Genomic DNA, 20,778 nt, shown 5'->3' with positions numbered 1-20,778 from the left:
TATAGGAGGTGGGTCTCCCCCTAGCGGACGGACGCACTTCACCGGCCAATCAGGATTGGCAGATTGAAATAAATGCTTCTGAGGAATGCAGACAGAGGTTGCATTCCATAGTCAGACATCACATTCATATTACTCATAGAACCGGGGTTATATACATAACCTTAAGTTTTCAGGCTAAAAACTCTGATTAAAAAATATAAAATCATATGTTTAGCAATGGTTCAAATGAAAAATGTATCACTTCAACAGGTTGTGTACACCAGTTACTTAAAAAATGTGTTTATTGACATACATACATACACAGCATGTGGCTTTAAAGTACAAAAGACTGTAAAACAGTCACTCCCTGACACACACAACATTTTATTTATTCACACGAGCTCCCCACAGTCAGAGATGATGACTTTCTGCTTCGGTTTGCCGTCTTTTGCTCCCTGAGCCTGCAGAGAGAAGAGACACAATCAGAACTGATCTTATTAGTCAATGTTTCTGTTGCACAATCATGGACTGAACCTGTAAATCCAAACCACTTAGCATGTTAGCTTAGCTTTCTTTGTATCATTATCATATTTCTATTATAAAACAGATGCTCATAAACCTCTCACAAAAACAAACAAAGTATAATCACATTACTCCTGATGACCCCACTGTGTGGAACATGAAATTCTAAATGATCTTGATAAACTAACTACACATCTGATGTCAACACAATCAGATTAGGTACCACCGAGTGTTGATATCAATGCAAAAAATAAAAATATATACATTTTCTTAAAAAATTGGTGGACCAGGATTTACATGGAAACAAATTGAAGATACAGAGATGAGGCACTTTTACCACAGTAGGTGCCACACAAGTGTGAAATTCTGATCCCAGGGCCACAATATAGAATAGAATAATGAGTAATCTAATCATTGATACAGAACACAGGTTTCTATCAGTTTTTGTCGCTCGTTCATATATTTTTGTTGTAAGTGTGTTTTTCTCTCATTTTTGAAGCCATTTTGAGCAGTTTTCTTTTGTTTTGTGGGTTCATGTCATATTTTTCTGTTCATGTTGTTAATTTATGTATTTGGAATAATTTTGTGTGTGCTTGTCGTTTTGTGTATTTTAGTCCTTTTGTGTATTGTGATGTCTTTTAGTTTTTCTTAACATCTTACAATTTTGGCGTTTTGTGTGTTTGAGCTATTGTGTTTGTTCAGAGGGGTATTTCATCAAACCCAGCTCAGGGTTAAGTCCAGGTTTAACCTGAGAGTCCGGCTCCGTTAAGCCGGGTTCTAACTGGAGCGGTGGTTTCATCAACAAAAAAACACCTTGGTTACCATAGTAACAGTCTGTGGGTCAAACCTGCTCCAGACCAGGTTTAAGCAGCAGGCTTGGCTTAAGCTGCAGACTCACTCTCATGAAACCGCATCATCATTTTTAACGAAGTCATTTAGTGATGCTTTAAAACACTCAGTAAAGATCTACAAAAGAAAAAAGGAGTCAAAAAGACTTCTGTAATACTTTTTTTTAAAATACCGCTTTAATACAGTATTTTAAAAGGAAATTAAACAGAATATCATGGTTAATGTTTTAATATGATTTTAAATCCATATAAATGACGATAGAATCATTGTTTTATTACATGTTTAATGTGTACTGTCTTTTTAATGAAATATCACAGTCTCCATGTGTTTAAACCATCAGTAATAATATATAAGGATTCGTACGGTATAAATGTGTACATTCATTGATCAGAGATTAATAATTTATTTATTCATTTATTTATTTATTCAGTTTATTTTAATGAGAAAATTGTGGCTATAAAGAGAGGGAGGGGCTTCAGGGACAGTCACAGGACAGAGCACAAAGGTCCCCGCTAACAAAGACACACTATCGCTTTTCGGGATGTGCACACACCTCCCGTACACAGCTCACCTACACCTGCAGCGTCTGGATGTGACATCCAACAGCACCGCTGACGCTCCCGATGTTCATTTAGTGCTGAGTTCAACAAACTATTCATCAAACACTCACAAGTCTCATAAATTACACATTATGTAATTGTGAGTTACGTCATCTCTTTTATTAAATGCTGACAGGTGTTAAAAAACTTGTCAAACGCATACGATCAGTGTGTGATCACATGCTTCAGTTGTTTGCTATGTTAAATTGACTAAATAACACCTTCTTTAAACCATTACTACTTTTAAAATGTCTTTTTGTGTATTTTGGTTGGTGTTTAGTGTGTTTGTTTTCATTTTGTGTAGTTTTCTCTGTATTGTTTTGTAGTTTTATCTGTTATTGTTTTTTTAATTTGTGTTTTCTTCTGTTCCTTTGTGTATTTTTCTGTCCCTTTGAGTATTTTTGTTGACGTTTTAATGCGTTTTTTTTGGGATCCGGACAAAATTCGACCCCAAGTTTCTAATCCTCTCTATTTCATTGGCGAGTCAAAATTGAGCACTTCTGAAATGGTAATTTTTTTATGATCTTCAAACAGTTTTCTCACTTAAATAAGAAGATTGGAGAAAGAGCATTCTATGAGTTGAAGATGTTAAATATTGAATATGGTGAATGGCAAACTTTACATCTTTGAAACACTAAAACACGCTTCAGGTTGAACTCTTACCTCCATCGCCCGCAGCACATCCATCCCCTCCACCATATCCCCAAACACCACATGTTTGCCATCCAGCCAGTCTGTTTTGTCAGTGGTGATGAAGAACTGAGAGCCGTTCGTGTTGCTTCCAGAGTTGGCCATGGACAGCTGTCCTGTGTTTACATAACACGCAGGTCAGCAACAGGATGTGATGTCAAAAAAAAGCCCTTTGACATCGTGTTGCAAGAGTGGGTTTTTTCGTTTTCTCTGATTCAGTGACAGGCAACGATTAAAATAACGTTGTTGCTCCTCACCTGGGCTGGTGTGTTTCAGGACAAAGTTCTCATCATCAAACTTCCGGCCATAGATTGATTTCCCGCCGGTGCCGTTGTGGTTGGTGAAGTCGCCTCCTTGGCACATGAACTGAGGGATGATTCTGTGGAAACTGCTGCCTTTATAGCCGAAGCCTTTCTCATGAGTGCACAAGCAGCGGAAGTTCTCTGGAGAAAACAGAAGATCATTCTTCACTGTCTTTCATAAGACCTTTAATCAAAGACTGATGCAGATCATTGACAACATGCATCATGTACAAATGGATTATTATAATTCACCCTCTATCACAGGGGTGTTGAACTCATTTTGGCTCAAGGACCACATATAACCCAGTTTCAAATCAAGTGGGCAGGACCAAAAAAAAAATTTAAGTTTTTGTGACGGAAAAAGTCAACCAATTCAAACAAAATCCTGAATGTTAAGCAATTGATCAAAATTCCATGACTGCGACTCATTTTCTGGAAATTTGCAATGTAATTTGCCAGAATTGTGTTTGATAATTTTCAAAAATGTTCCAGGTTTTTAAAAAAAGAAAGAAAAAAAAAAGTGATTTAATATTACTGTAAATAATGTAGTAGTGCAACCTCCATCATATTTTATCTACAACGTATAATAATTCACAAAAAGTTCTGTTTTGTTGTATTTTTTACTTTAAACAAAATTTTCCAGTGGGCCGGACTAGATGCTCTGGTGGGCTGAACTTGGCCCACAAGCCTTTGAGTGCATGTGCTCTATCAGAAGAAACCATAATAAGCGCACTAAATAAATAAACCATGAACATCACGTGAGTGTAAAAACCTGCTGTCATGGGAACAACGTCCGCCCGTAGTAAGAAGCGTAATCGTCCTGCAGGCTTGTTTCCAATCTTAATGTCCATATAAACCTGCGGGTTGACTCTGCCTTTCTTGGCCGGGGGCTCGCCCTATACATAAAATAAAAAAGAAACATTTTATCCACTCACTTTCTTTCAACACATTTAACATAAACCTGTAATTAAAGGTTGACAACAATGAGACAGCACCTCCTGTGTGGCTGTGTTGGTCGTTTCCACAGCTGCAGCCTCCGCCTCGGCCTCCTCGACTGTCTTCCCGGAGAACTTCTTCAGCCAGTCGTCGTCCGACCACACTGAGGGGAAACAAGACCTTAAGTCAGAATGGCACTTAACAAAAAACACTTGAGGAGGAGGTTTGGATCAGCCACCTGGTCGAGATGAACCCTCTTTGATTCTCATGGGCTTGGCAATGTTGACACGGATGGTTCGTCCAAAAAGTTCAGACTCATTCTAAAAAAGGAAGTGAACTTTATTAGAATCTGAACTGTTGAAGAAAAGAAGGACGTTAGAGAATGTTGGGACTCACCATGTTATCGATGGCTGCAGCAGCATCCTGTAAAGAGACAATATGTCAGCTGATTGTATGAACTGAAGTCACGTCTAAATGATATTCATCTAAATCTAATAACGTGCTTTTGGATGTTTTAAATCTTTTTTAATAGAATATTTGGGATCAACACTAGAATCACTACAGATCATCTCAGTAAACTAATGAAAAACATCAGGGTTTATAGTTTTCTCATGTTGACAGTTCTGAACTCTTAAAACACTACCGTAATTCAATTATTCCAGCCTGTTCATTTTGTCTTCTTTTTTAGATTAACATGTTATTTTACTTTGAAATCAATGTTATATTATTTTGAATTTAATATGTTAATTACTATGTTACCAATCATTTGAACTCTTAAAATTATACAACATCTAACTTGTTCTCTAATTTGGTCTGACCTTCAAGTATAAACCTAGTTTTTAACAATATTTTACCAATTCATCCATTTAAAACATTGATTCCCAACCTTTTTTGGATTATGACCACACAGAAATACATGACAGATATCAAGAATTTCTAACAACCCCACAACACTTTTTTTTTCTAGAATAAGTTTTTAAATCGTGTTTGTTATACTGTATACAAAATTAGTGACAAGTTATGCCAGCTCAAATTTTTTATTTCAACTACTTTTATATTTGGCAACGTAAAAGTATAAAATACAGTTGTTTAAAATTGTGTTTTTCAATTTGAAAAAGAATAATATTTTAAAAATCAGTATTTTTTTTTTTTTTTTTTTTTTTAAATCAATTACTAGACATTTCAGGTTGAAAAACATTTGTAGAGGATAAATCTGAACAGATTTGTGGCTACGAGGTTAAAATGTATATTCTTCTTTCTCTATGCCAGTGATTCTCAACTGGTGGGTCGGGACCCAAAAGTGGGTCGCGGACCTGTACTGAGTCGGTCGCAAACAGCTGGTCAAAAATAAATAAATACTTAAAGTCTCTCGTGTTGGAATTGTCTTTTATTTTGGAAGAAACTTTTCTTTTGACAGGCAAGCTGTGAAGTGCATGTTGCACAGGAAAATATAAAGATTTATGTTTAAAACAAAGAGAATGTGTATTTTCAACAGCTAGTTTTAAAAAACGTGGGTCGCGATTTAATGGCCGTGGAAAAATGTAGGTTCCAGGGTGAACCCACTTTAGAACCCCTGCTCTATGAAACAACATCAGTGACAATCTGAACATACCTCCGCCAGTTCAAACTCAACGAAGGCAAACCCTCTGTGCTTCTCTGAAAATCAAACACAAGACACATAAAACTTCAACATGCAAACGTCTCCGTGTAACTCAGGATAAATTAAAAAAAAATCACTCATGGTCATACCCGTCTCATAGTCCAGAGGTATCTGGATGTCCGTTACGTCTCCAAAGGGAATAAAAGCAGCATGCAACACCTTCTCATCCACTTCTTCAGCCAAGCCACCTAGAAGACATTCACCATTGGTCATCCAGAATGTGATCACACTGATGTGAGCTTGGTTAAATACAGAAAATTAATTTAGTCCAAGGAAACAAATGCGGGAAAATTTGGTAGTTCTTGTGTTAAGTTTGGCAGATCATTTTTTATTTCATCTTAGATTTAGTCCTTTGAAGATTACTTGAAAATGAAAAGTATATTGAGTCATCAGTCCTTTAAGATTTAGTATTTTTCAGGCAACTAAATGAATTCTAAAGGACTTTAGCTGATTAAATCTGCTTCACCTTATTCATTTCCTTGAGCTTGTTTTATTACGTTTTTAAAATCGATCATCATCATTAGATGGGCGACCGTGGCTTAGGTGGTAGTGGGTCGTCTTCTGATCGAGAGGTTGGGGGTTCGATCCCAGTACCTGACTATGTGTCGAAGTGTCCTTGGGCAAGACACTGAAGCGCGGCCGAAGGATTAATAACAAATAATAATAATACATCAATTTTATATAGTGCTTTTTTGGACACTCAAAGTCACCTAGTGGAAAAGCGTCTGATCGTCAAAACAAACGTGATCAGATTTTCCAAACTTCTCTCCTCACACCTTTCCTTAATCCCGTGACGTCATCCACGGGGTTATGGAAAAGCAGATAGGCGGGACTATTTGGAAGCAGCTCAAGACTTATTTAGTCCTTTCCTACCACTTTTTTGAGTTGTTGACTATGTAAAGTAGCCTATATCCACGAATGGAGTTAAATATGTGTATGTGTAACACTGAATAATTCTATCCGAACGCAGCGCCCCTATTTGGCCAGTTTAGGTCACGTGATAGGTCAGTCATTGGCCAGTTTAGGTCGCGTGACAGACTACACCTTACCCTAAAAATTGTTGATATTGATATTGACGTACTTTTACTTCGGTAACCGTACCAATAGCACCCAGGGTTGTCCGTACGGCAACCGTGAAAATAGACTCTTTCATAAATTATACTTTATAATAGCATGAAAGAGCAATGTTTACTTTAATGAAATAAACACAAGCAGAAAGTAGCATAATGTGCTGAAAACACATTAAAAGTAAAACGTAGTAAGATAAATCTCTTTTTAATTCCTGAGACGTCTTATTTAGCAAAACAACAAAGCTATTTTCCCTCTACAACGACGTTTAATATCTGTTACTTCCACAAAATCAGCATCTAGTTATGCTTAGTTTATGTATATAATAATATACATTAAAACACATACATATAGGTGGTAATTAACCGCTAAGGTTGATGCATTTTAATGAAAAAGTTTAGGACTTACCGACATACAGCACTCGTTTGCTGGCCGCCATCTTTGTTTTCACCCCTCAACTCTGACCTCAGCCGCTTCTCATTGGTCGAGGGACACTAAGCGCCGCCTTCAGATATTAATTTTAAATTTTAGCGCCCTCGACTGGCCAAAAATAGTATTACGCCTTATCGTTATATGCATGGTGGTTATAATATAGCGCTTCGCTCTTTGCAATAAAATAATAATGACAAAAAAATATAAATGTGTATGTACAAAACAAAAAAATCAACATAGGGTAGCTTTTCCAAAAATAAAAAAACTACTATTTCATTGCAATGACAAATGTGTTTCAAAAACAATAAATGTACAAAAATATGCCTAAAAATGACCACAAGAAGTGATTCATGATATAAAACCCAAAAATGAACAATCAACATAAGATCAACCTGCTAAATAAACATTGTACCACCTTTACCCTCACACGCACAATAAAATACACCAATAATTAATAACAAAGCCATGGTATCTTTGATAAGTTGTCCCTTTATTCAGAAAACCACACACCCGTGACACACAAAATAAGATGGAGGAGCCCAACTGTTCAAATCAAACATAAAGCTTTCAAGCAAAGATAAGAGACGGAAGTTTTATATTTTATTCAGGAATCAGATCATCTCCTTTGCTTCAATAACAAAAAAATATTTAATTCACATTTGAGCTCCATCATTGCTCTGGATATTTAGCATTGAAGTATTAAATAACTGGAAAATCATGGTATATTTTTCCAAAAAAAAGGTTCAAGCACAGTTTAAAATTTTAACTTCTTAATATTCTTAATATTTTTTGGTGCATGGGGTCGGTGAACCAGTGGATTTTCTCTTTTTGCTGTTCATCCTTCACGACTCTGAAATGACACAGAATCATCATTTTCAGCAAACCAACAACCATACCATGTGTGACGCTATGTGTCATCATACCAAGGCTTCAACAGGTCCTCAGGATGAAGGAGGAGCAGCGGTGGTGGTTGAGATGCTGCCCACTTTCTGAGTGGCGTCTTTCTTTGCTTGATGGGCTTGTAACACTGCTACAGCTTCCTCCACCTGTGGAGACGTGACAGTAAACATGAGCCGAGTGTAGATGGATAGAGCAGCGTGCCAGTATGGCAAAAGTTGAAGTAAGGAAGCACCTTTGAACGCAGAGATTCATGAGACTCCAGCATGTGCAGCAACTCCGAGTTGTCGATTTCCAGCAGCATGCCCGTTATCTTTCCTGCCAGGTTGGCGTGCATGGCCTGAATGAGTGGGAAAAGACGCTCACCTGTGGAAACATAAACATCAGAACGAGGGGAATATAAAGACAGACGTGTGTGCAGGGGAGGAATGGTCATCTGGCATACCGAGCATTGTCTCGGCGGGTCGTCGACCCAAAGTGGGCCGTTCCGTGACTCAAAGTTTTTTCTATACCAGTGAGTGGAGGCAGACATGGTAACAGGTGTCCAAAAATGGTCCAAAAGTTGCAAAAACATGGCAAGAAAAGAGTGTAAAGTGACTAAAATGGGCCAAACGAAGTCAAGAGTGGCCAAAAAAATTGACAAATAGAGAAGGTGGTACGTAATAGAGAAGGTGGTACGTAATGGCAAAGGGCAAAATGTGGCAAACAATAGTGCAAAAGGGAAAAAATGTGCAACAAAAAGAGGCAAAATGTAGGCAAAAAGGGAAACAAGTGGTATTTATTGGGCAAAAGTTAGCTTATTGGGATGAAAAATTAAAGGAAGGACAAAAATTCGAATAAAATGACAAAGAGAACATGCAAAACTTGACAAAAAATAGAAAAAAAGGGATATTTATTGGCAAAAGGAAGCTAAAGTCTGACATAAGTGTCAGAACTTTTTGAAAAGGGGCAAAAATTAGACAAAGGAAGTTGCAAAATGGGCAAAGGAAATAGGTAAAAAAGTTTTCTGGGAGAATAATAATTAAAATGAAGACATAAAGAGCCACATGTTGAGCATCACTGACTTAATAACAGCTTCTATGTGGTGTCGCTGATAATGTAGAGGGCTGGTCTGGAAAGAAAATGCCAGGGCGGAATATTTGTCCCAGTTCAGCCCCGAGTGTGTGTGTGAGTGTGAAATCTGAGTCGTACCTAACATTTGTTTCTGCTCCTGAGGAGGAGCAGCAGCCAACATGGAGGCTGTCAGAGGCTCCTGACCATGAACATGAACAGCTGCTTGAGCCTGAAGAAAGAGATCGAAGGTTTAAGATGCAATGTGTAGAAATAAAGTGACTACAACAACAATATCATACCTGCTGTAAGGCAATAGGCTGCACCACCTGCGGGTTGGGATTACGGACAGCACCGGCATATTTATAGGGAGGCATGGCCCGGGGGCCGGGGACTCCCATTGAGGGGCGAGGAGCCATCGCCTGTCCAGAACCTAGAGGGCAAATATATCATTAGAGATGAAGTCTTCTAACTTCATCTGAATACTGTTTAAAAAAGGTGTATAGGGGGTTTCAACATGTTTACTGGGACTGAGATCTTTGTTAGGACCATTTTCTTCTTTTCAAAATGTAATACTTTTCATCCTAAATGTGATTTGCTGCAAAATATTTTAATTGCACAGTATTTTGAAGTATTCACTTTTGAATAACGTAATCATTTAAAAACAAAAATAATAATCATCATAATTTTTTTTCTACTTTGAAGTTTTTGTTTGATTGGTTAAGTGTGTTATTACTACCTTCTTCATGTTCCTCATATGCACGTTTAAAATCAAAAGCACTAAAAACTAAACTAAATAATGCAGGTTAAACTTTTACTATCTTTTTTAATCATTTAAGAAACAAGCATCCAACTCAAGGACCAAATCTGCTTGCAGGAAAAAATAAAAAGTTAACCATGAATTCATTTATTCAGACAAATTAAACCATATCGTATTATTAAAAAAACTTATCTTGCTGGAATTGAACCGTGAATTATTCTGTAAATTAACTAATTTTATTGTAGATATCCAAGTACGGCACATAAATTCAATGAAACTCCAAAATATTTACAGGGGCTGAAATTTTTCCTGTGCTTCTATTACATGATTGGAGTCAATTTTAATCTCAAATTGATGAAATAATTGAAATTGTTCAAAAAATCCTGCAACTTTCCTCAAATTAATACACAATAATTCCCAATTTATATGAAAAATGCTCACAAAACCAATTCGATTTAACTAAAGATCCTGCGTGGACTCATATCTGACACTTATTGCTTGAATACTATCATGTCTTACATACTTTATATATAATTTAGACACGGAAAGGTAAACTATTTCACATTAATGTTAAAATCAATCATTTTGTGCACCTATAATCTGTGGCACACTTGTGATCAAACTGGTTCACAGTCCCGTCACGTTTGATTGGAAGTCTGGTAGAGGCTACATATTCAGGTATACTGTGTTTATAATGGACTGATAACATGACTTTATTTCATCCTCTTAAACATAAATAACCAATGTTTGCACATTGTTCATGCACTCCTGATAGGAATCCTAGAAACCCCCCTGTCCTTCATGTTCTCTACACTTTGTGAGTCCGATACATGATCCACCTAATTCTCACCCGCAGCAAATATTAAGGGATTTGACTATCAAATATAAGGGGGAACAGAGTGAACGGATGGATGTCCCTGTTTCCTGGGCTCACCTCGTGGACTCTGTGCGCTGCCGCTGGGCGACATGTGTCTCAGATTGGTTCGGGGTCCTGGCTGACGCAGCGAGCTGGGCATTCCCTGGAAATTACCTGGGAATGATCAAAGGAGCGAGAAACACTAAGGACACATGAAGTACTGAGCAGAACATGTACCGTAATGTAGATGGATTTACGGCTGAAATACGACAAACTGAGGAAAAGAGGACAGCGTCACACGTTCTACAAGCAATAACATCAAATGGCTTTTAAAAAAAATTAAATCACGCAATCATAAAACTGATAATTGTTCACTTCGCTGGCCAATAACAGATTATATATATATATATTGTTTTTTTAACCAAATTTTGACTTTAAAATAATCTTAGCAATGTTTTTGCAAAAACATTGAACCTCTTATTATTATAAACAACAAAATGCAGTTAATGGTTTATCTATTTTGTTTAGTAATTATTCATTTCATATATGTTTTAGCAGAAAAAAAAGTCAATAGATTTGCCAATAACACATGAAAATGATAAAAACAAAAGCATCGTAACAATGAATTAACCATCCATTAACTGTCTGATAATTATCGTGTATCCTGACATGAACCTATTGAAATGCAGGGTAATGTAAACGATAACAGATGGATGGCTGCATGACATGCATGAGGCTCACCTTGACCTCTGCCGCCTTGTTGTTGCCATCTAGGGTTGGGTCGCATTTGGGCCATCTGATTGGGCGCATAATACGTCGTCCTGTTCTGAGTCTGATAAGCATACAGAATAAATCCCTTATTAAAAATATACAAAGGTGGTGACCAAATCAAACCACATGCCAGAGAAACGGTTAACACGCACTATTGTACTCAGGAATCCCATTCTCATACCTGAGGCACAGCTGGCATGAAGTAGCCGCCGGTGGGCTGGAACTGGTTGATGATGGCATTAGCAGGCATGGCCCTCATGCCTGCTATACGTTGCATGTACTGATTGGTCAGGTGAGCTTTGCGCTCCTCTTTGCGTTGAGCGAGCGCCACGTAGAGAGGTTTGGACCCAACGATCCTTCCATTCATCTCCGTCACAGCCTTGGTGGCCTCCTCGGGGGAGGAGAAGCAGACGAAGCCGAAGCCTTTGGATCGCCCCTCTTCTAGCATCACCTACGGCATATTCAGGTGGTATGGATGACTTCATTAAAAAAAGAAAGTGTCTATTTGTACAGTTGCCGTACGGACAACCCCGGTGCTATTGGTACGGTTACCGAAGTACAAGTACGTAGCGTGTTAGGGTTAGGTTTAGGGTTAGGTAAGGTTATAATAACCCAATATCGCAACAATTTTTATGGTTAGGGTTAGGTTTAGGGTAAGGTTTAGTCTTAGTCACGTGACCTAAACTGGCCAATGACTGACCTATCATGTGACCTAAACTGGCCAAATAGGGGTGCTGCATACGAATAGAATGTCAGTATATTGATACGGCAACAGTAAGGCTAGCCACTGCCTTCAAAAAAAAAATACAAGTTCATTCAAACACCATGACACAGTCCCTTCTCTAGTGCTTGGAAGTGATAAGGTTATATAAATGCAGCCATTCAAATTCAAGAAGTAGAAAAACGTAGTAACTACTATCAGTAGTAAAGGTGGGATGATATATTACACAATAAAATGGAGCACAGAGGGGAGGGGCGAGGGGGGTAAAGGTGGTGCCGTTGGGGAGGCTACATTCAAAATCATGCTAGCTTTCAAAAATCCCCTACCCTAGCTTTAAAACGTCACAAGGTATATCATCAAAGGTACGAGTGGTATCACAAGAAGATTGTGGGGTCAAGTCAAGAAAAAAAATCTACACAATCTACTGCACATCAGATTGTTATGATTTCTTCTTTTTTTTTTACATTCATATCAGGTTGAGAAGATCATACCCAGAGTGAGTATATCCAGATTTAAAGTCAAATAAAAGCATGGTTATTTTTCAAACTGCAGCTTATTTGGTCTTTTTCCATCCAAAAAGTATTGTAATTGTGAGTCCATTATCGCGTATCGTATCCTGAACTCAGTGTATCGTCCAACCTCTAATAGCATTACAAGAACTGTAGCATTTGTTTGTCAGTTTATTATCTGGTTTAAAGGGTTATTAAACATGTGGCAATATGGGGAAAGGCAAACATGGAAAGGTTAAACATTTAACATATGTAATAACCTTCCCAACATATAGGTGATTAGAGTATAGGATGCTTATTACGGCTGGTCCAAAAACCTTTTTTTTAATTTTCTAATACTCTACCACTCTAACACTCATACAATAATATACTGGAGATCAGGGGTGGGAAACTTTTATCAGATGAGCAACAAAAAAGTGATTTTTGGATCTGAGGGCCACATTATCGACAATAATGAATCTGAGCAGGAATACAGGGAAGAACAATACGTTTATATTTTGTTTTTTATGATCGTTTTGTGTTGATTTATTTCTCATTTTGTTCTTTCTGTTGTTGTTTTGTGTCTTTTTACTGTCATTTTATGTTTTTGAAGTTATTTAGTGTATTTTCCATTCATTTTCTTTGTTTTTTGTTCTTTTGTGTGCTATGAGCCAATCTGTGTATTTTTGTTGTCATATTGTGGTTTTTGCAGAATATTTTTGTGCTTTGATTTTCTGTGTTTTTGTTGTTGTTTTGTAATTTTATAATTTTCCTCTCATTAGGTGTTGTTTTGTTGTTGTTGCTGCCGTTGTGTGTTTTTGGAGTCATTTTGTGTATCTTTGTTGCCTAGTGTATAATAGGGGCCGCTCAAAATGAGAGCAGGGGCCGCATGTGGCCCCCGGGCCGTCAGTTGCCCATGTCTGCTGTAGATATTCCTCATTTTCACTCTCACCTTTGCACTTGTAATGGATCCAAATGGAGTAAACTCCTTTCGCAGTTTCTCGTCATCAATGGTGTCATCCAGGTTCTTGATGTAAAGGTTGACTCCCTGAAAATGGAGACGATTGTAAACATCTCCAGGCCTTCATTGATGACATATTACCCTGATAGACATGATGTAATCCTCACACACCTGATAACGACTGATCCTCTCTTGTTTCAGCATCTCAAACTTTCTCTTCAGCTCCGTCTGCCGCTCCATTTTCTTCTGAGCTCTGCCCACGAACACAGTCTTGCCATTGAAATCAGTGCCATTCATTTCCTCAACGGCCTTTGGGTGACACCGTGTTTATCAGAGGGAGTTTCAAAAAGATCAACACCTGGCACACTTCCACAAAGTCCAAAGTACCTTGTTGGCATCCTCGTGCTTCTCAAAGCTCACAAATCCAAAGCCTCTGGATTTGCCGGTGGGATCCGTCATCACCTTCACGCTGAGAATGTTGCCTGAAAACACGAAGGAAAAAAAAGCGTTTGTGAATAAAAGTTTAAACTCACAAACATTATTTCTACGTTTTACCATATTTTTCAAAAAGCTCCTTCAGCCGATCGTCGTCCATATCGTCTCCAAAGTTCTTAATGTAGACGTTGGTGAACTCCTTGGCTTTGGCGCCGAGTTCAGCCTCGCGTTCTTTGCGCGATTTGAAACGTCCCACAAACCTGAAGACAGCAGGAGAGCAGAGAAATATACTCTTGTAAAAAGGTCCTGAAAAAAGATTGGAAAGTATCCCAGGATCCATCAATTCTGACTTCCTTTAGCGAGCCAAAAACAACTAGAAAATGCAGCAGGAAAAAGACACATTTATATTGAAGTATCAACACGTGACTGGAGTAAAAGATGGACGAAAACATGCAAACAAACAAACAAAAAACGTTCCAAATGCTGTTAATACCACCAATACACTAGGCATGCTTGACAACACACTAACAATGATCTATAGTCTTGGTCCAATAGTTGATGTTGAGGTGGATGGAGGAACAGAGTCTCACAGTACAAAAGCTACAAAGCTGAGGACGACCAAAGGATCTTATATACCTTGCTACGATGACCTCTCCCCTTCCGCCATCCAGAATTGCATTCCTGCACACGATCCATCACTAAAACACACAAGCGTGGTCATACACACACACACACACACACTCGGGGAAGGTTTACCAGCAAGTAGGGAAAAACAAAAGTAACACACAAGGCCAGGACGGGATAAGGTTTTAGTTTGTTTTCTCTCCAAATTTTGAAGTCGCTTTCAGACTGGCGGTGGTAAGAGATGAGCGCATGAGTCAGATTAACACACGAGAAGTCAGAGCGCACACACACCAGCACGCCAAGTTCCCATTTATACGCAGGCTACAATATCACCCATTAAATGGAACCAGAGCTGCTGTTATTAAGGGCACACGGCAACATACAGCTTAGACAACCAGGAGGCTTTCAAACAGCAACACATTCCACAATGTTCACAATGATTACGACATGATCAGACACTCACACCTTGCGGTCATTCAGGAGCATCCCGTTCATCTTCTCGATGGCTCGATCGGCCGCGTCCTGCGTCTCAAAGTGGACAAACGCGTAGCCTTTGGAGCCGTTTTCATCACACACCACCTGGATGGGAGCATCGGATAAAGTAAAGGCATTTTGTGAATCCAATTGACACACACACACACGCACACGCACCAGCACACGCACACACACGCACACACACACACACACACACACACACTCTCACACACACAGTTTTAATTTTGACAAGAATTCACCAAAAACTGGATTTACTTGAAGTCACATTTTAGTCTTTAGTTCAAATTTAGTAAATGGAGATTAGTTTGTTACATTTTATTTTTTTTTAGATAATCTGACAGAGTTCTTATACTGTAATAGATTTGCTAAATGATGTTGGTCCTTGTATTAACATCTTTATTGTAAGCACACCTTTATATATGTGTTCAGTCATTTAAACTAAGAATGTGCCATATTACTCTTGTATGATCAAAAAAAATGTCAAAGGCCAGTCAGAAAAAAGTGCAATACATAACCATGTTATTCACAAGTTGTTGTTTATTTTATATATATTTTACCTATGACTTACAATCTGCAAGGATTAAGTTCTCACCCTGAGAGTTTAAATTTATTTTGGGGATGGTTGCAATCCAGATTGGCCGGCCAGGCAGCATCTCGTTTATTGTCATGTTTTTACTCATCAGTTCAGTTGATAATGAACAGAGATTTTATTTTCAATTGAGTTGTCAGTATTTTTTTTTTAAATGTAAATTTTTGTCATGATTTAGTCATGGAATAAAGGATCATTGATGAAAATTGTTAGCTTTAGTTGACAAAATGAACACTGCTGGAGGCAAAAGTGCTTTTTCCTGAGCAATACGAGCAACATCATCACACCGAATGCAAACATTAGTGAAGTTTACAAAGGAAGCGCAGATTTGAAATACTGATGGAGGAGGAGCCATACTTTCTAAAAATGAAGCATTCACGTTTAAATCAGATGTTTGAAAGACTTTTGACGATTGTGACATTCAAAATATACAGTGTTTCATAGAACTTTTGAGGATTTATGTCCTGTATGTGCAGTAGTATATCATTCCTGTTGTGTTTATTCTTATCATCCCAACTAGTTCAACCTGTAAGTGACCCTGAATGTTAATCATAATGCATTATTATATATTACCGGTATTTAAAAATAAATAAATATCACGGTGCTGTACTTTAACAGCATTATTATTTTAAATATTCTCAATAGCTATGAAATAATCCCAAATACACGTTGATTTTTAAAAACTGCAGCCATCGTTGAGCTCTAATATTCAATATTTTAGCAATTTTCATTACATTATAAAGTCCACATGTCAAATCTGGTTTCATTCGACTACCGATGAGTTCCCACAGCTCTCCTGCTCTTGTCCTCCCATGTTATATGTGATTGTCTTTCATGTTTCTTTAGACTGAAATGAAATATTCTTGCTCTGTTGCTCTGTAACATGTGCAATGGCAAAAAAATAGGATTCTGATTCTTGTCCATCTGATGGCTGTACCTTGCAGGAGAGGATGTTTCCAAAGGCGGAGAAGGTGTCGTACAGAGCTTTGTTATCGATGGACTTGTCCAGGTTTTTGATAAAAACATTGCCCACGCCGGACTTCCTGAGGGAGGGGTCTCTTTGGGACCACATGATTCTGATTGGCTTCCCTTTGACCACGTCGAAGTTCATGGTGTCCAGGGCCCTCTCGGCTTGAGAAGGGAGGGACAGAAAGGTAAAGGTAAAGGTCACAGGTGGTTGTTTACACACAGCACCACACGTGTAGCTTCACATACAGTATTCTATGTGTTATTAGGGATGTCCCAATACAACTTTTTCACTTGCGATATGATACAGATATTGCAGCCTTGCGCGATGGTCGATACCGATATCGAGCCGATACAATATCAGCACGAATCATACATACTTTTATTACTTATTTTATAGTGTGGAATGTTAGAAAAGGTTTGATCAAGTGATGTTACTCAAACAGAGAATAATAGTCAACAATTCAAGTTCACTTGAGTTATTTTTCACTGTGGTGGGAACAACTGAGGGCGGGGACAAAAACAACAAAAACTTGATGTGTCGCTTATATCAGAGATTTTTTGGCTGATATCGGACCAATATCCGATATCAATATCGTATCGGGACACCCCTATGTGTTATGAAGGGCATGACGAAGGCTGGAACAGTAACCTACTGGAGCTGAACGGCCGTTGACACAGCATGTGTCACATGGTTAAGATAATACTGTCGACCAACAGCTGGGACAAATGTGGAAGCAGCTGCAGAGGCTGAGCGTGGAGCACATGTCTCACTGACTGCAGCAGTGTGTGCAGAGCCACACATGGATATCAGGACATAGTTTCAACAGTTTCACCGCCACAATAAGCATTAAGTGGCACATTCGCCATTATCTACACTAGAGCTTCAACTCTTAACCTGACTGTGGGCCCATGTGCCAGATAATGCCTTTGTTAACACACACATACACACACACGCACGCTCACACAAGCACACACACAAGCACACACAAGCACACACACGCAAAGGCCGGGCTTTTCAAGCTAAATGTGTCTGGTAAACAAAACGTAGCTGCTTTGCGTCTGCTGGCATCAGCAGTTTGGTCCACAATTGTACTGTCCCAACCTGTGTGTTTCTATCGATGTCAGATACGGGAACTTCTGGAAGGTTCACGCAGGTGATCCATATATTCCAGTATTTATGTGTGAATGATGAACATATTGTTAAATGTGTAATAGTGCAAACCTCTGGATGTTTTTTTGTTAGGGTGCAGGCAGATTTTGGGCCACTCTGAGGGCTCTATATTTAGAGAGGGGTCCTGAGAGGTATGTGCTGGCATGCTGTGTGAGGAGAGCATGCTCTACTATTGATGGGGACGAGACACATTCAACAAGAACGCTCACATGAGAAATGGTCTTAAACGTGCAAATGTGACTTAAGACAAGGCAAAACTAGCGTGAAAATGTAAACATTTGGATTATTCATTGTGACAACAATCCCTCAAAGTGCAGGTATTTAGTGGACTTAAATGCACATTACAGAAATCAGAGTCTACACTCATATTAGGACATCTAAAATGCACATAGCTACCGCCCCCACCTCAACAGGCTTCCAGGAACAAATGTTGCCTTCTCACATAAATGCTACTATAGCTTCCTGTGGGAGGGTTTGAGACATAACTTAACACTATACTCTGGCCTTTGGTGGCTCAATCTAGAATAGATAAGTTGTGACAGGTGCTTCTTTGTTGATAGGACAAGCAAGCAGAGTTCACTCTACGTAAACAGTGACACCAGTCCTCTCCACCCCACCACACCTGCTACCTTTTCTCAACGTGAAGACTTTACCGAACAGTGACCTGGTATCAACGTTTGCACATTTCTCCCTCTTTCTTAGGCTTTTTTACCTCTTCTCTCAATTTTATTACAATATCAAATTTTTATTATCATTGCAATTGTTTTTATCTATCTTATCTTTTTTCCTCTGAGTAATTGTATCTGTCATTGTGTTGTGTCTAAAAAAACAAAACAAAAAAAACATTTGCACAACTTTAAGAATTAGTTTTTGATCGATTCATATATACAAAATTTGTATTTCTTATCAACTCGTGCAAAGCATTCACAAATTTGCGAGACGTAATAACTTTGTACATAATTAATGTTGTGCCACTATATTCACATAATATATATCACACTGTGGCTCAGATTGAACCCTCAGACATATGGTCTATAAATATAACCTAGGATTCATAAGATATGTTATTAGATTAAAAACACATGCTAAATTTATGACCTACATTTTAAAGTATGGAAAAGACAAACAGTTGTGCAAAATACTAGATTTTTGAGTTGCAGGTAGGCCTACACATTAGTACAGTTTATGTCTGTTGTTTTGCAAGGCTAAAAAAGAGAGGATTTAATAAATTGACGGCTGTATTGTATGCTAAACTGTCTTATATACTAAATAAAGATTAATTATTCTAACCCTTTAAAGTATTTTAAAACTTATTTTAAATGCTGTAAAATATTTAATACACAAAATGATGAGAAAACAGTAAATACTTTCAAAAACACTATAAATAAGAAAAAAGTAGTCAATATACAAACAGCATATAAAGCTGCAGCAGACATATGGAGGTAGATTTGTGTCAAAATGATTCAATTAAAAAAATTAACTTTAAAACTTTTTTTCACTTAAATAAAAAACAATTTTAAACACTTGTTTTCTTCGATTTTTTTTTTTTTAAATATAGAATTGTTTTGCTTTGATTGAAACGTTTCATTTTTTGATTGAATAGTAAACATGTATTACCCATAATTTGCCTAATATACATTCAATTAAAAATGAATGAAAAAACAAAAAAAGAAACAAACATTTTCTATCAAGGAAAAAAAGCGTTCAAATGCAATTATTTAGGTCTCAAATAATATATGCATTTGAACATTTAATTGAAGTGATTGGATTGAAAAGTTTTTTTTTTTTTTTTTTCATTGAATAATAGACACAAATCTCCATATAGATGGATCAAAGAAAGGCTATAAAGTCTGCAGATTTTACAGTTTTGCATGTTATTTATTGTATGTGCATGGTTTTTGCTGCAGAGGCATGACAACTCAGTTATAACTTGTATTTGGGATATGAAGGATTTATGTCATATCCAGGTTAATAAATGCTAAAAGTTTTTTTTTTTTTTTTTTTTTTTAAAAAAAAGGAAAAGTCTGACTTCGTGTCTGTGTGTTTAATAAGTGGTTGAGGACTGAGTCATGCTGATATGTGATGATATTGCATGTTATGGTGCATTAGCAGCAAACTTACCGTCCGCAGGCTGGGAGAAGTTAACGTAGGCATATCCGAGCGATCGCCGGGTGATCATGTCTCTGCACACCCGAATGGAGAGCACCGGTCCGGCGGGGCTGAATTTCTCGTAGAGCATCGCCTCCGTGATGTCCGGGTGCAGGTCGCCAACATAGAGGGAGGCCATCGGATAGCTCCCGGTCGCTGTGTTCATACCTCGGACTCCACACGGAGGATAAAACTGATCTTCACCTCAGAGATAGTGGAATAATAAAAAGGCTGGTGTGATGAAAAGAAGCTTCTGGAAATAAAAATAGAGTTTCTCCTTTCTTTCTTTTTTTTATTTTTATTTTTTATTTTTTAAGACCTAACTTCAGGATAAACCCAAGGCCTCTTATTTATTTATTTTCAAATACTTTTGCTGTTTTTTTCCCACCTTTTTTCAAAAAGTCTTGTTTGTTTTTTGTTTTTCTTTTTTGTTTCTTTTATAATTTTTATATTCTTTTTCAGTTTTTCAGGAGCTGTGAGTTAGACACTCACGGTTGTTTAGTGTCCGGGCAAAGAGAGCGCAGGAGCACAGCATGGGGACTTTATAGTGGGAGTCGGTGTCCAGGGTCAAACTCAGGGTGGAAAAGCCACTGAGCATGCGGTGTAGAGGGAGAGAGCACAGCTGCTGCTACACACCACACAGCCAGGCTCCCCACAGCGACATCTGGGTGGTAGTACCACTCACATACCACCCTGCAGTTTATTCTATACTAAACAAGTCCCACATGATAACAAATCTATATATTAATTGTTAAATATTGTCTCTGTTTAAACTCAAAGCTTCGAGCATAATTTTAGAAGAAATT

General features: G+C 37.9%; 2 protein-coding genes across 2 annotated transcripts; both read right to left on the bottom strand.

The window, feature by feature from the left end:
• Nucleotides 1–263: 263 nt before the first annotated feature.
• Nucleotides 264–7,085, bottom strand: ppie (peptidylprolyl isomerase E (cyclophilin E)). Its single transcript, XM_028438559.1, has 10 exons — nucleotides 7,014–7,085; nucleotides 5,627–5,725; nucleotides 5,490–5,533; nucleotides 4,274–4,300; nucleotides 4,116–4,197; nucleotides 3,937–4,040; nucleotides 3,714–3,837; nucleotides 2,897–3,082; nucleotides 2,613–2,755; nucleotides 264–440 (listed from the first exon to the last, which is right to left on the bottom strand). The coding sequence occupies exons 1-10, from the start codon at nucleotides 7,042–7,044 to the stop codon at nucleotides 372–374; spliced, it is 909 nt and encodes a 302-aa protein (XP_028294360.1). The 5' UTR covers nucleotides 7,045–7,085; the 3' UTR covers nucleotides 264–371.
• Nucleotides 7,086–7,506: 421 nt separating this feature from the next.
• On the bottom strand, nucleotides 7,507–20,505 carry pabpc4 (poly(A) binding protein, cytoplasmic 4 (inducible form)). Its single transcript, XM_028438162.1, has 15 exons — nucleotides 19,946–20,505; nucleotides 16,622–16,815; nucleotides 15,064–15,179; nucleotides 14,097–14,236; nucleotides 13,929–14,023; nucleotides 13,713–13,850; nucleotides 13,533–13,628; nucleotides 11,553–11,822; nucleotides 11,342–11,432; nucleotides 10,679–10,774; nucleotides 9,287–9,417; nucleotides 9,126–9,216; nucleotides 8,170–8,300; nucleotides 7,961–8,083; nucleotides 7,507–7,887 (listed from the first exon to the last, which is right to left on the bottom strand). Exons 1-14 carry the CDS (start codon nucleotides 20,136–20,138, stop codon nucleotides 7,979–7,981), a joined length of 1,887 nt encoding a protein of 628 aa, XP_028293963.1. The 5' UTR covers nucleotides 20,139–20,505; the 3' UTR covers nucleotides 7,507–7,887; nucleotides 7,961–7,978.
• Nucleotides 20,506–20,778: the final 273 nt, after the last annotated feature.

Source organism: Gouania willdenowi, chromosome 22 (assembly GCF_900634775.1).
Source record: "Gouania willdenowi chromosome 22, fGouWil2.1, whole genome shotgun sequence".
In the NCBI taxonomy this organism is placed as follows: Eukaryota; Metazoa; Chordata; class Actinopteri; order Blenniiformes; family Gobiesocidae; genus Gouania; species Gouania willdenowi.
The sequence above is the reverse complement of the archived record's forward strand: the minus strand, read 5'-3'. Positions and strand labels throughout refer to the sequence as shown.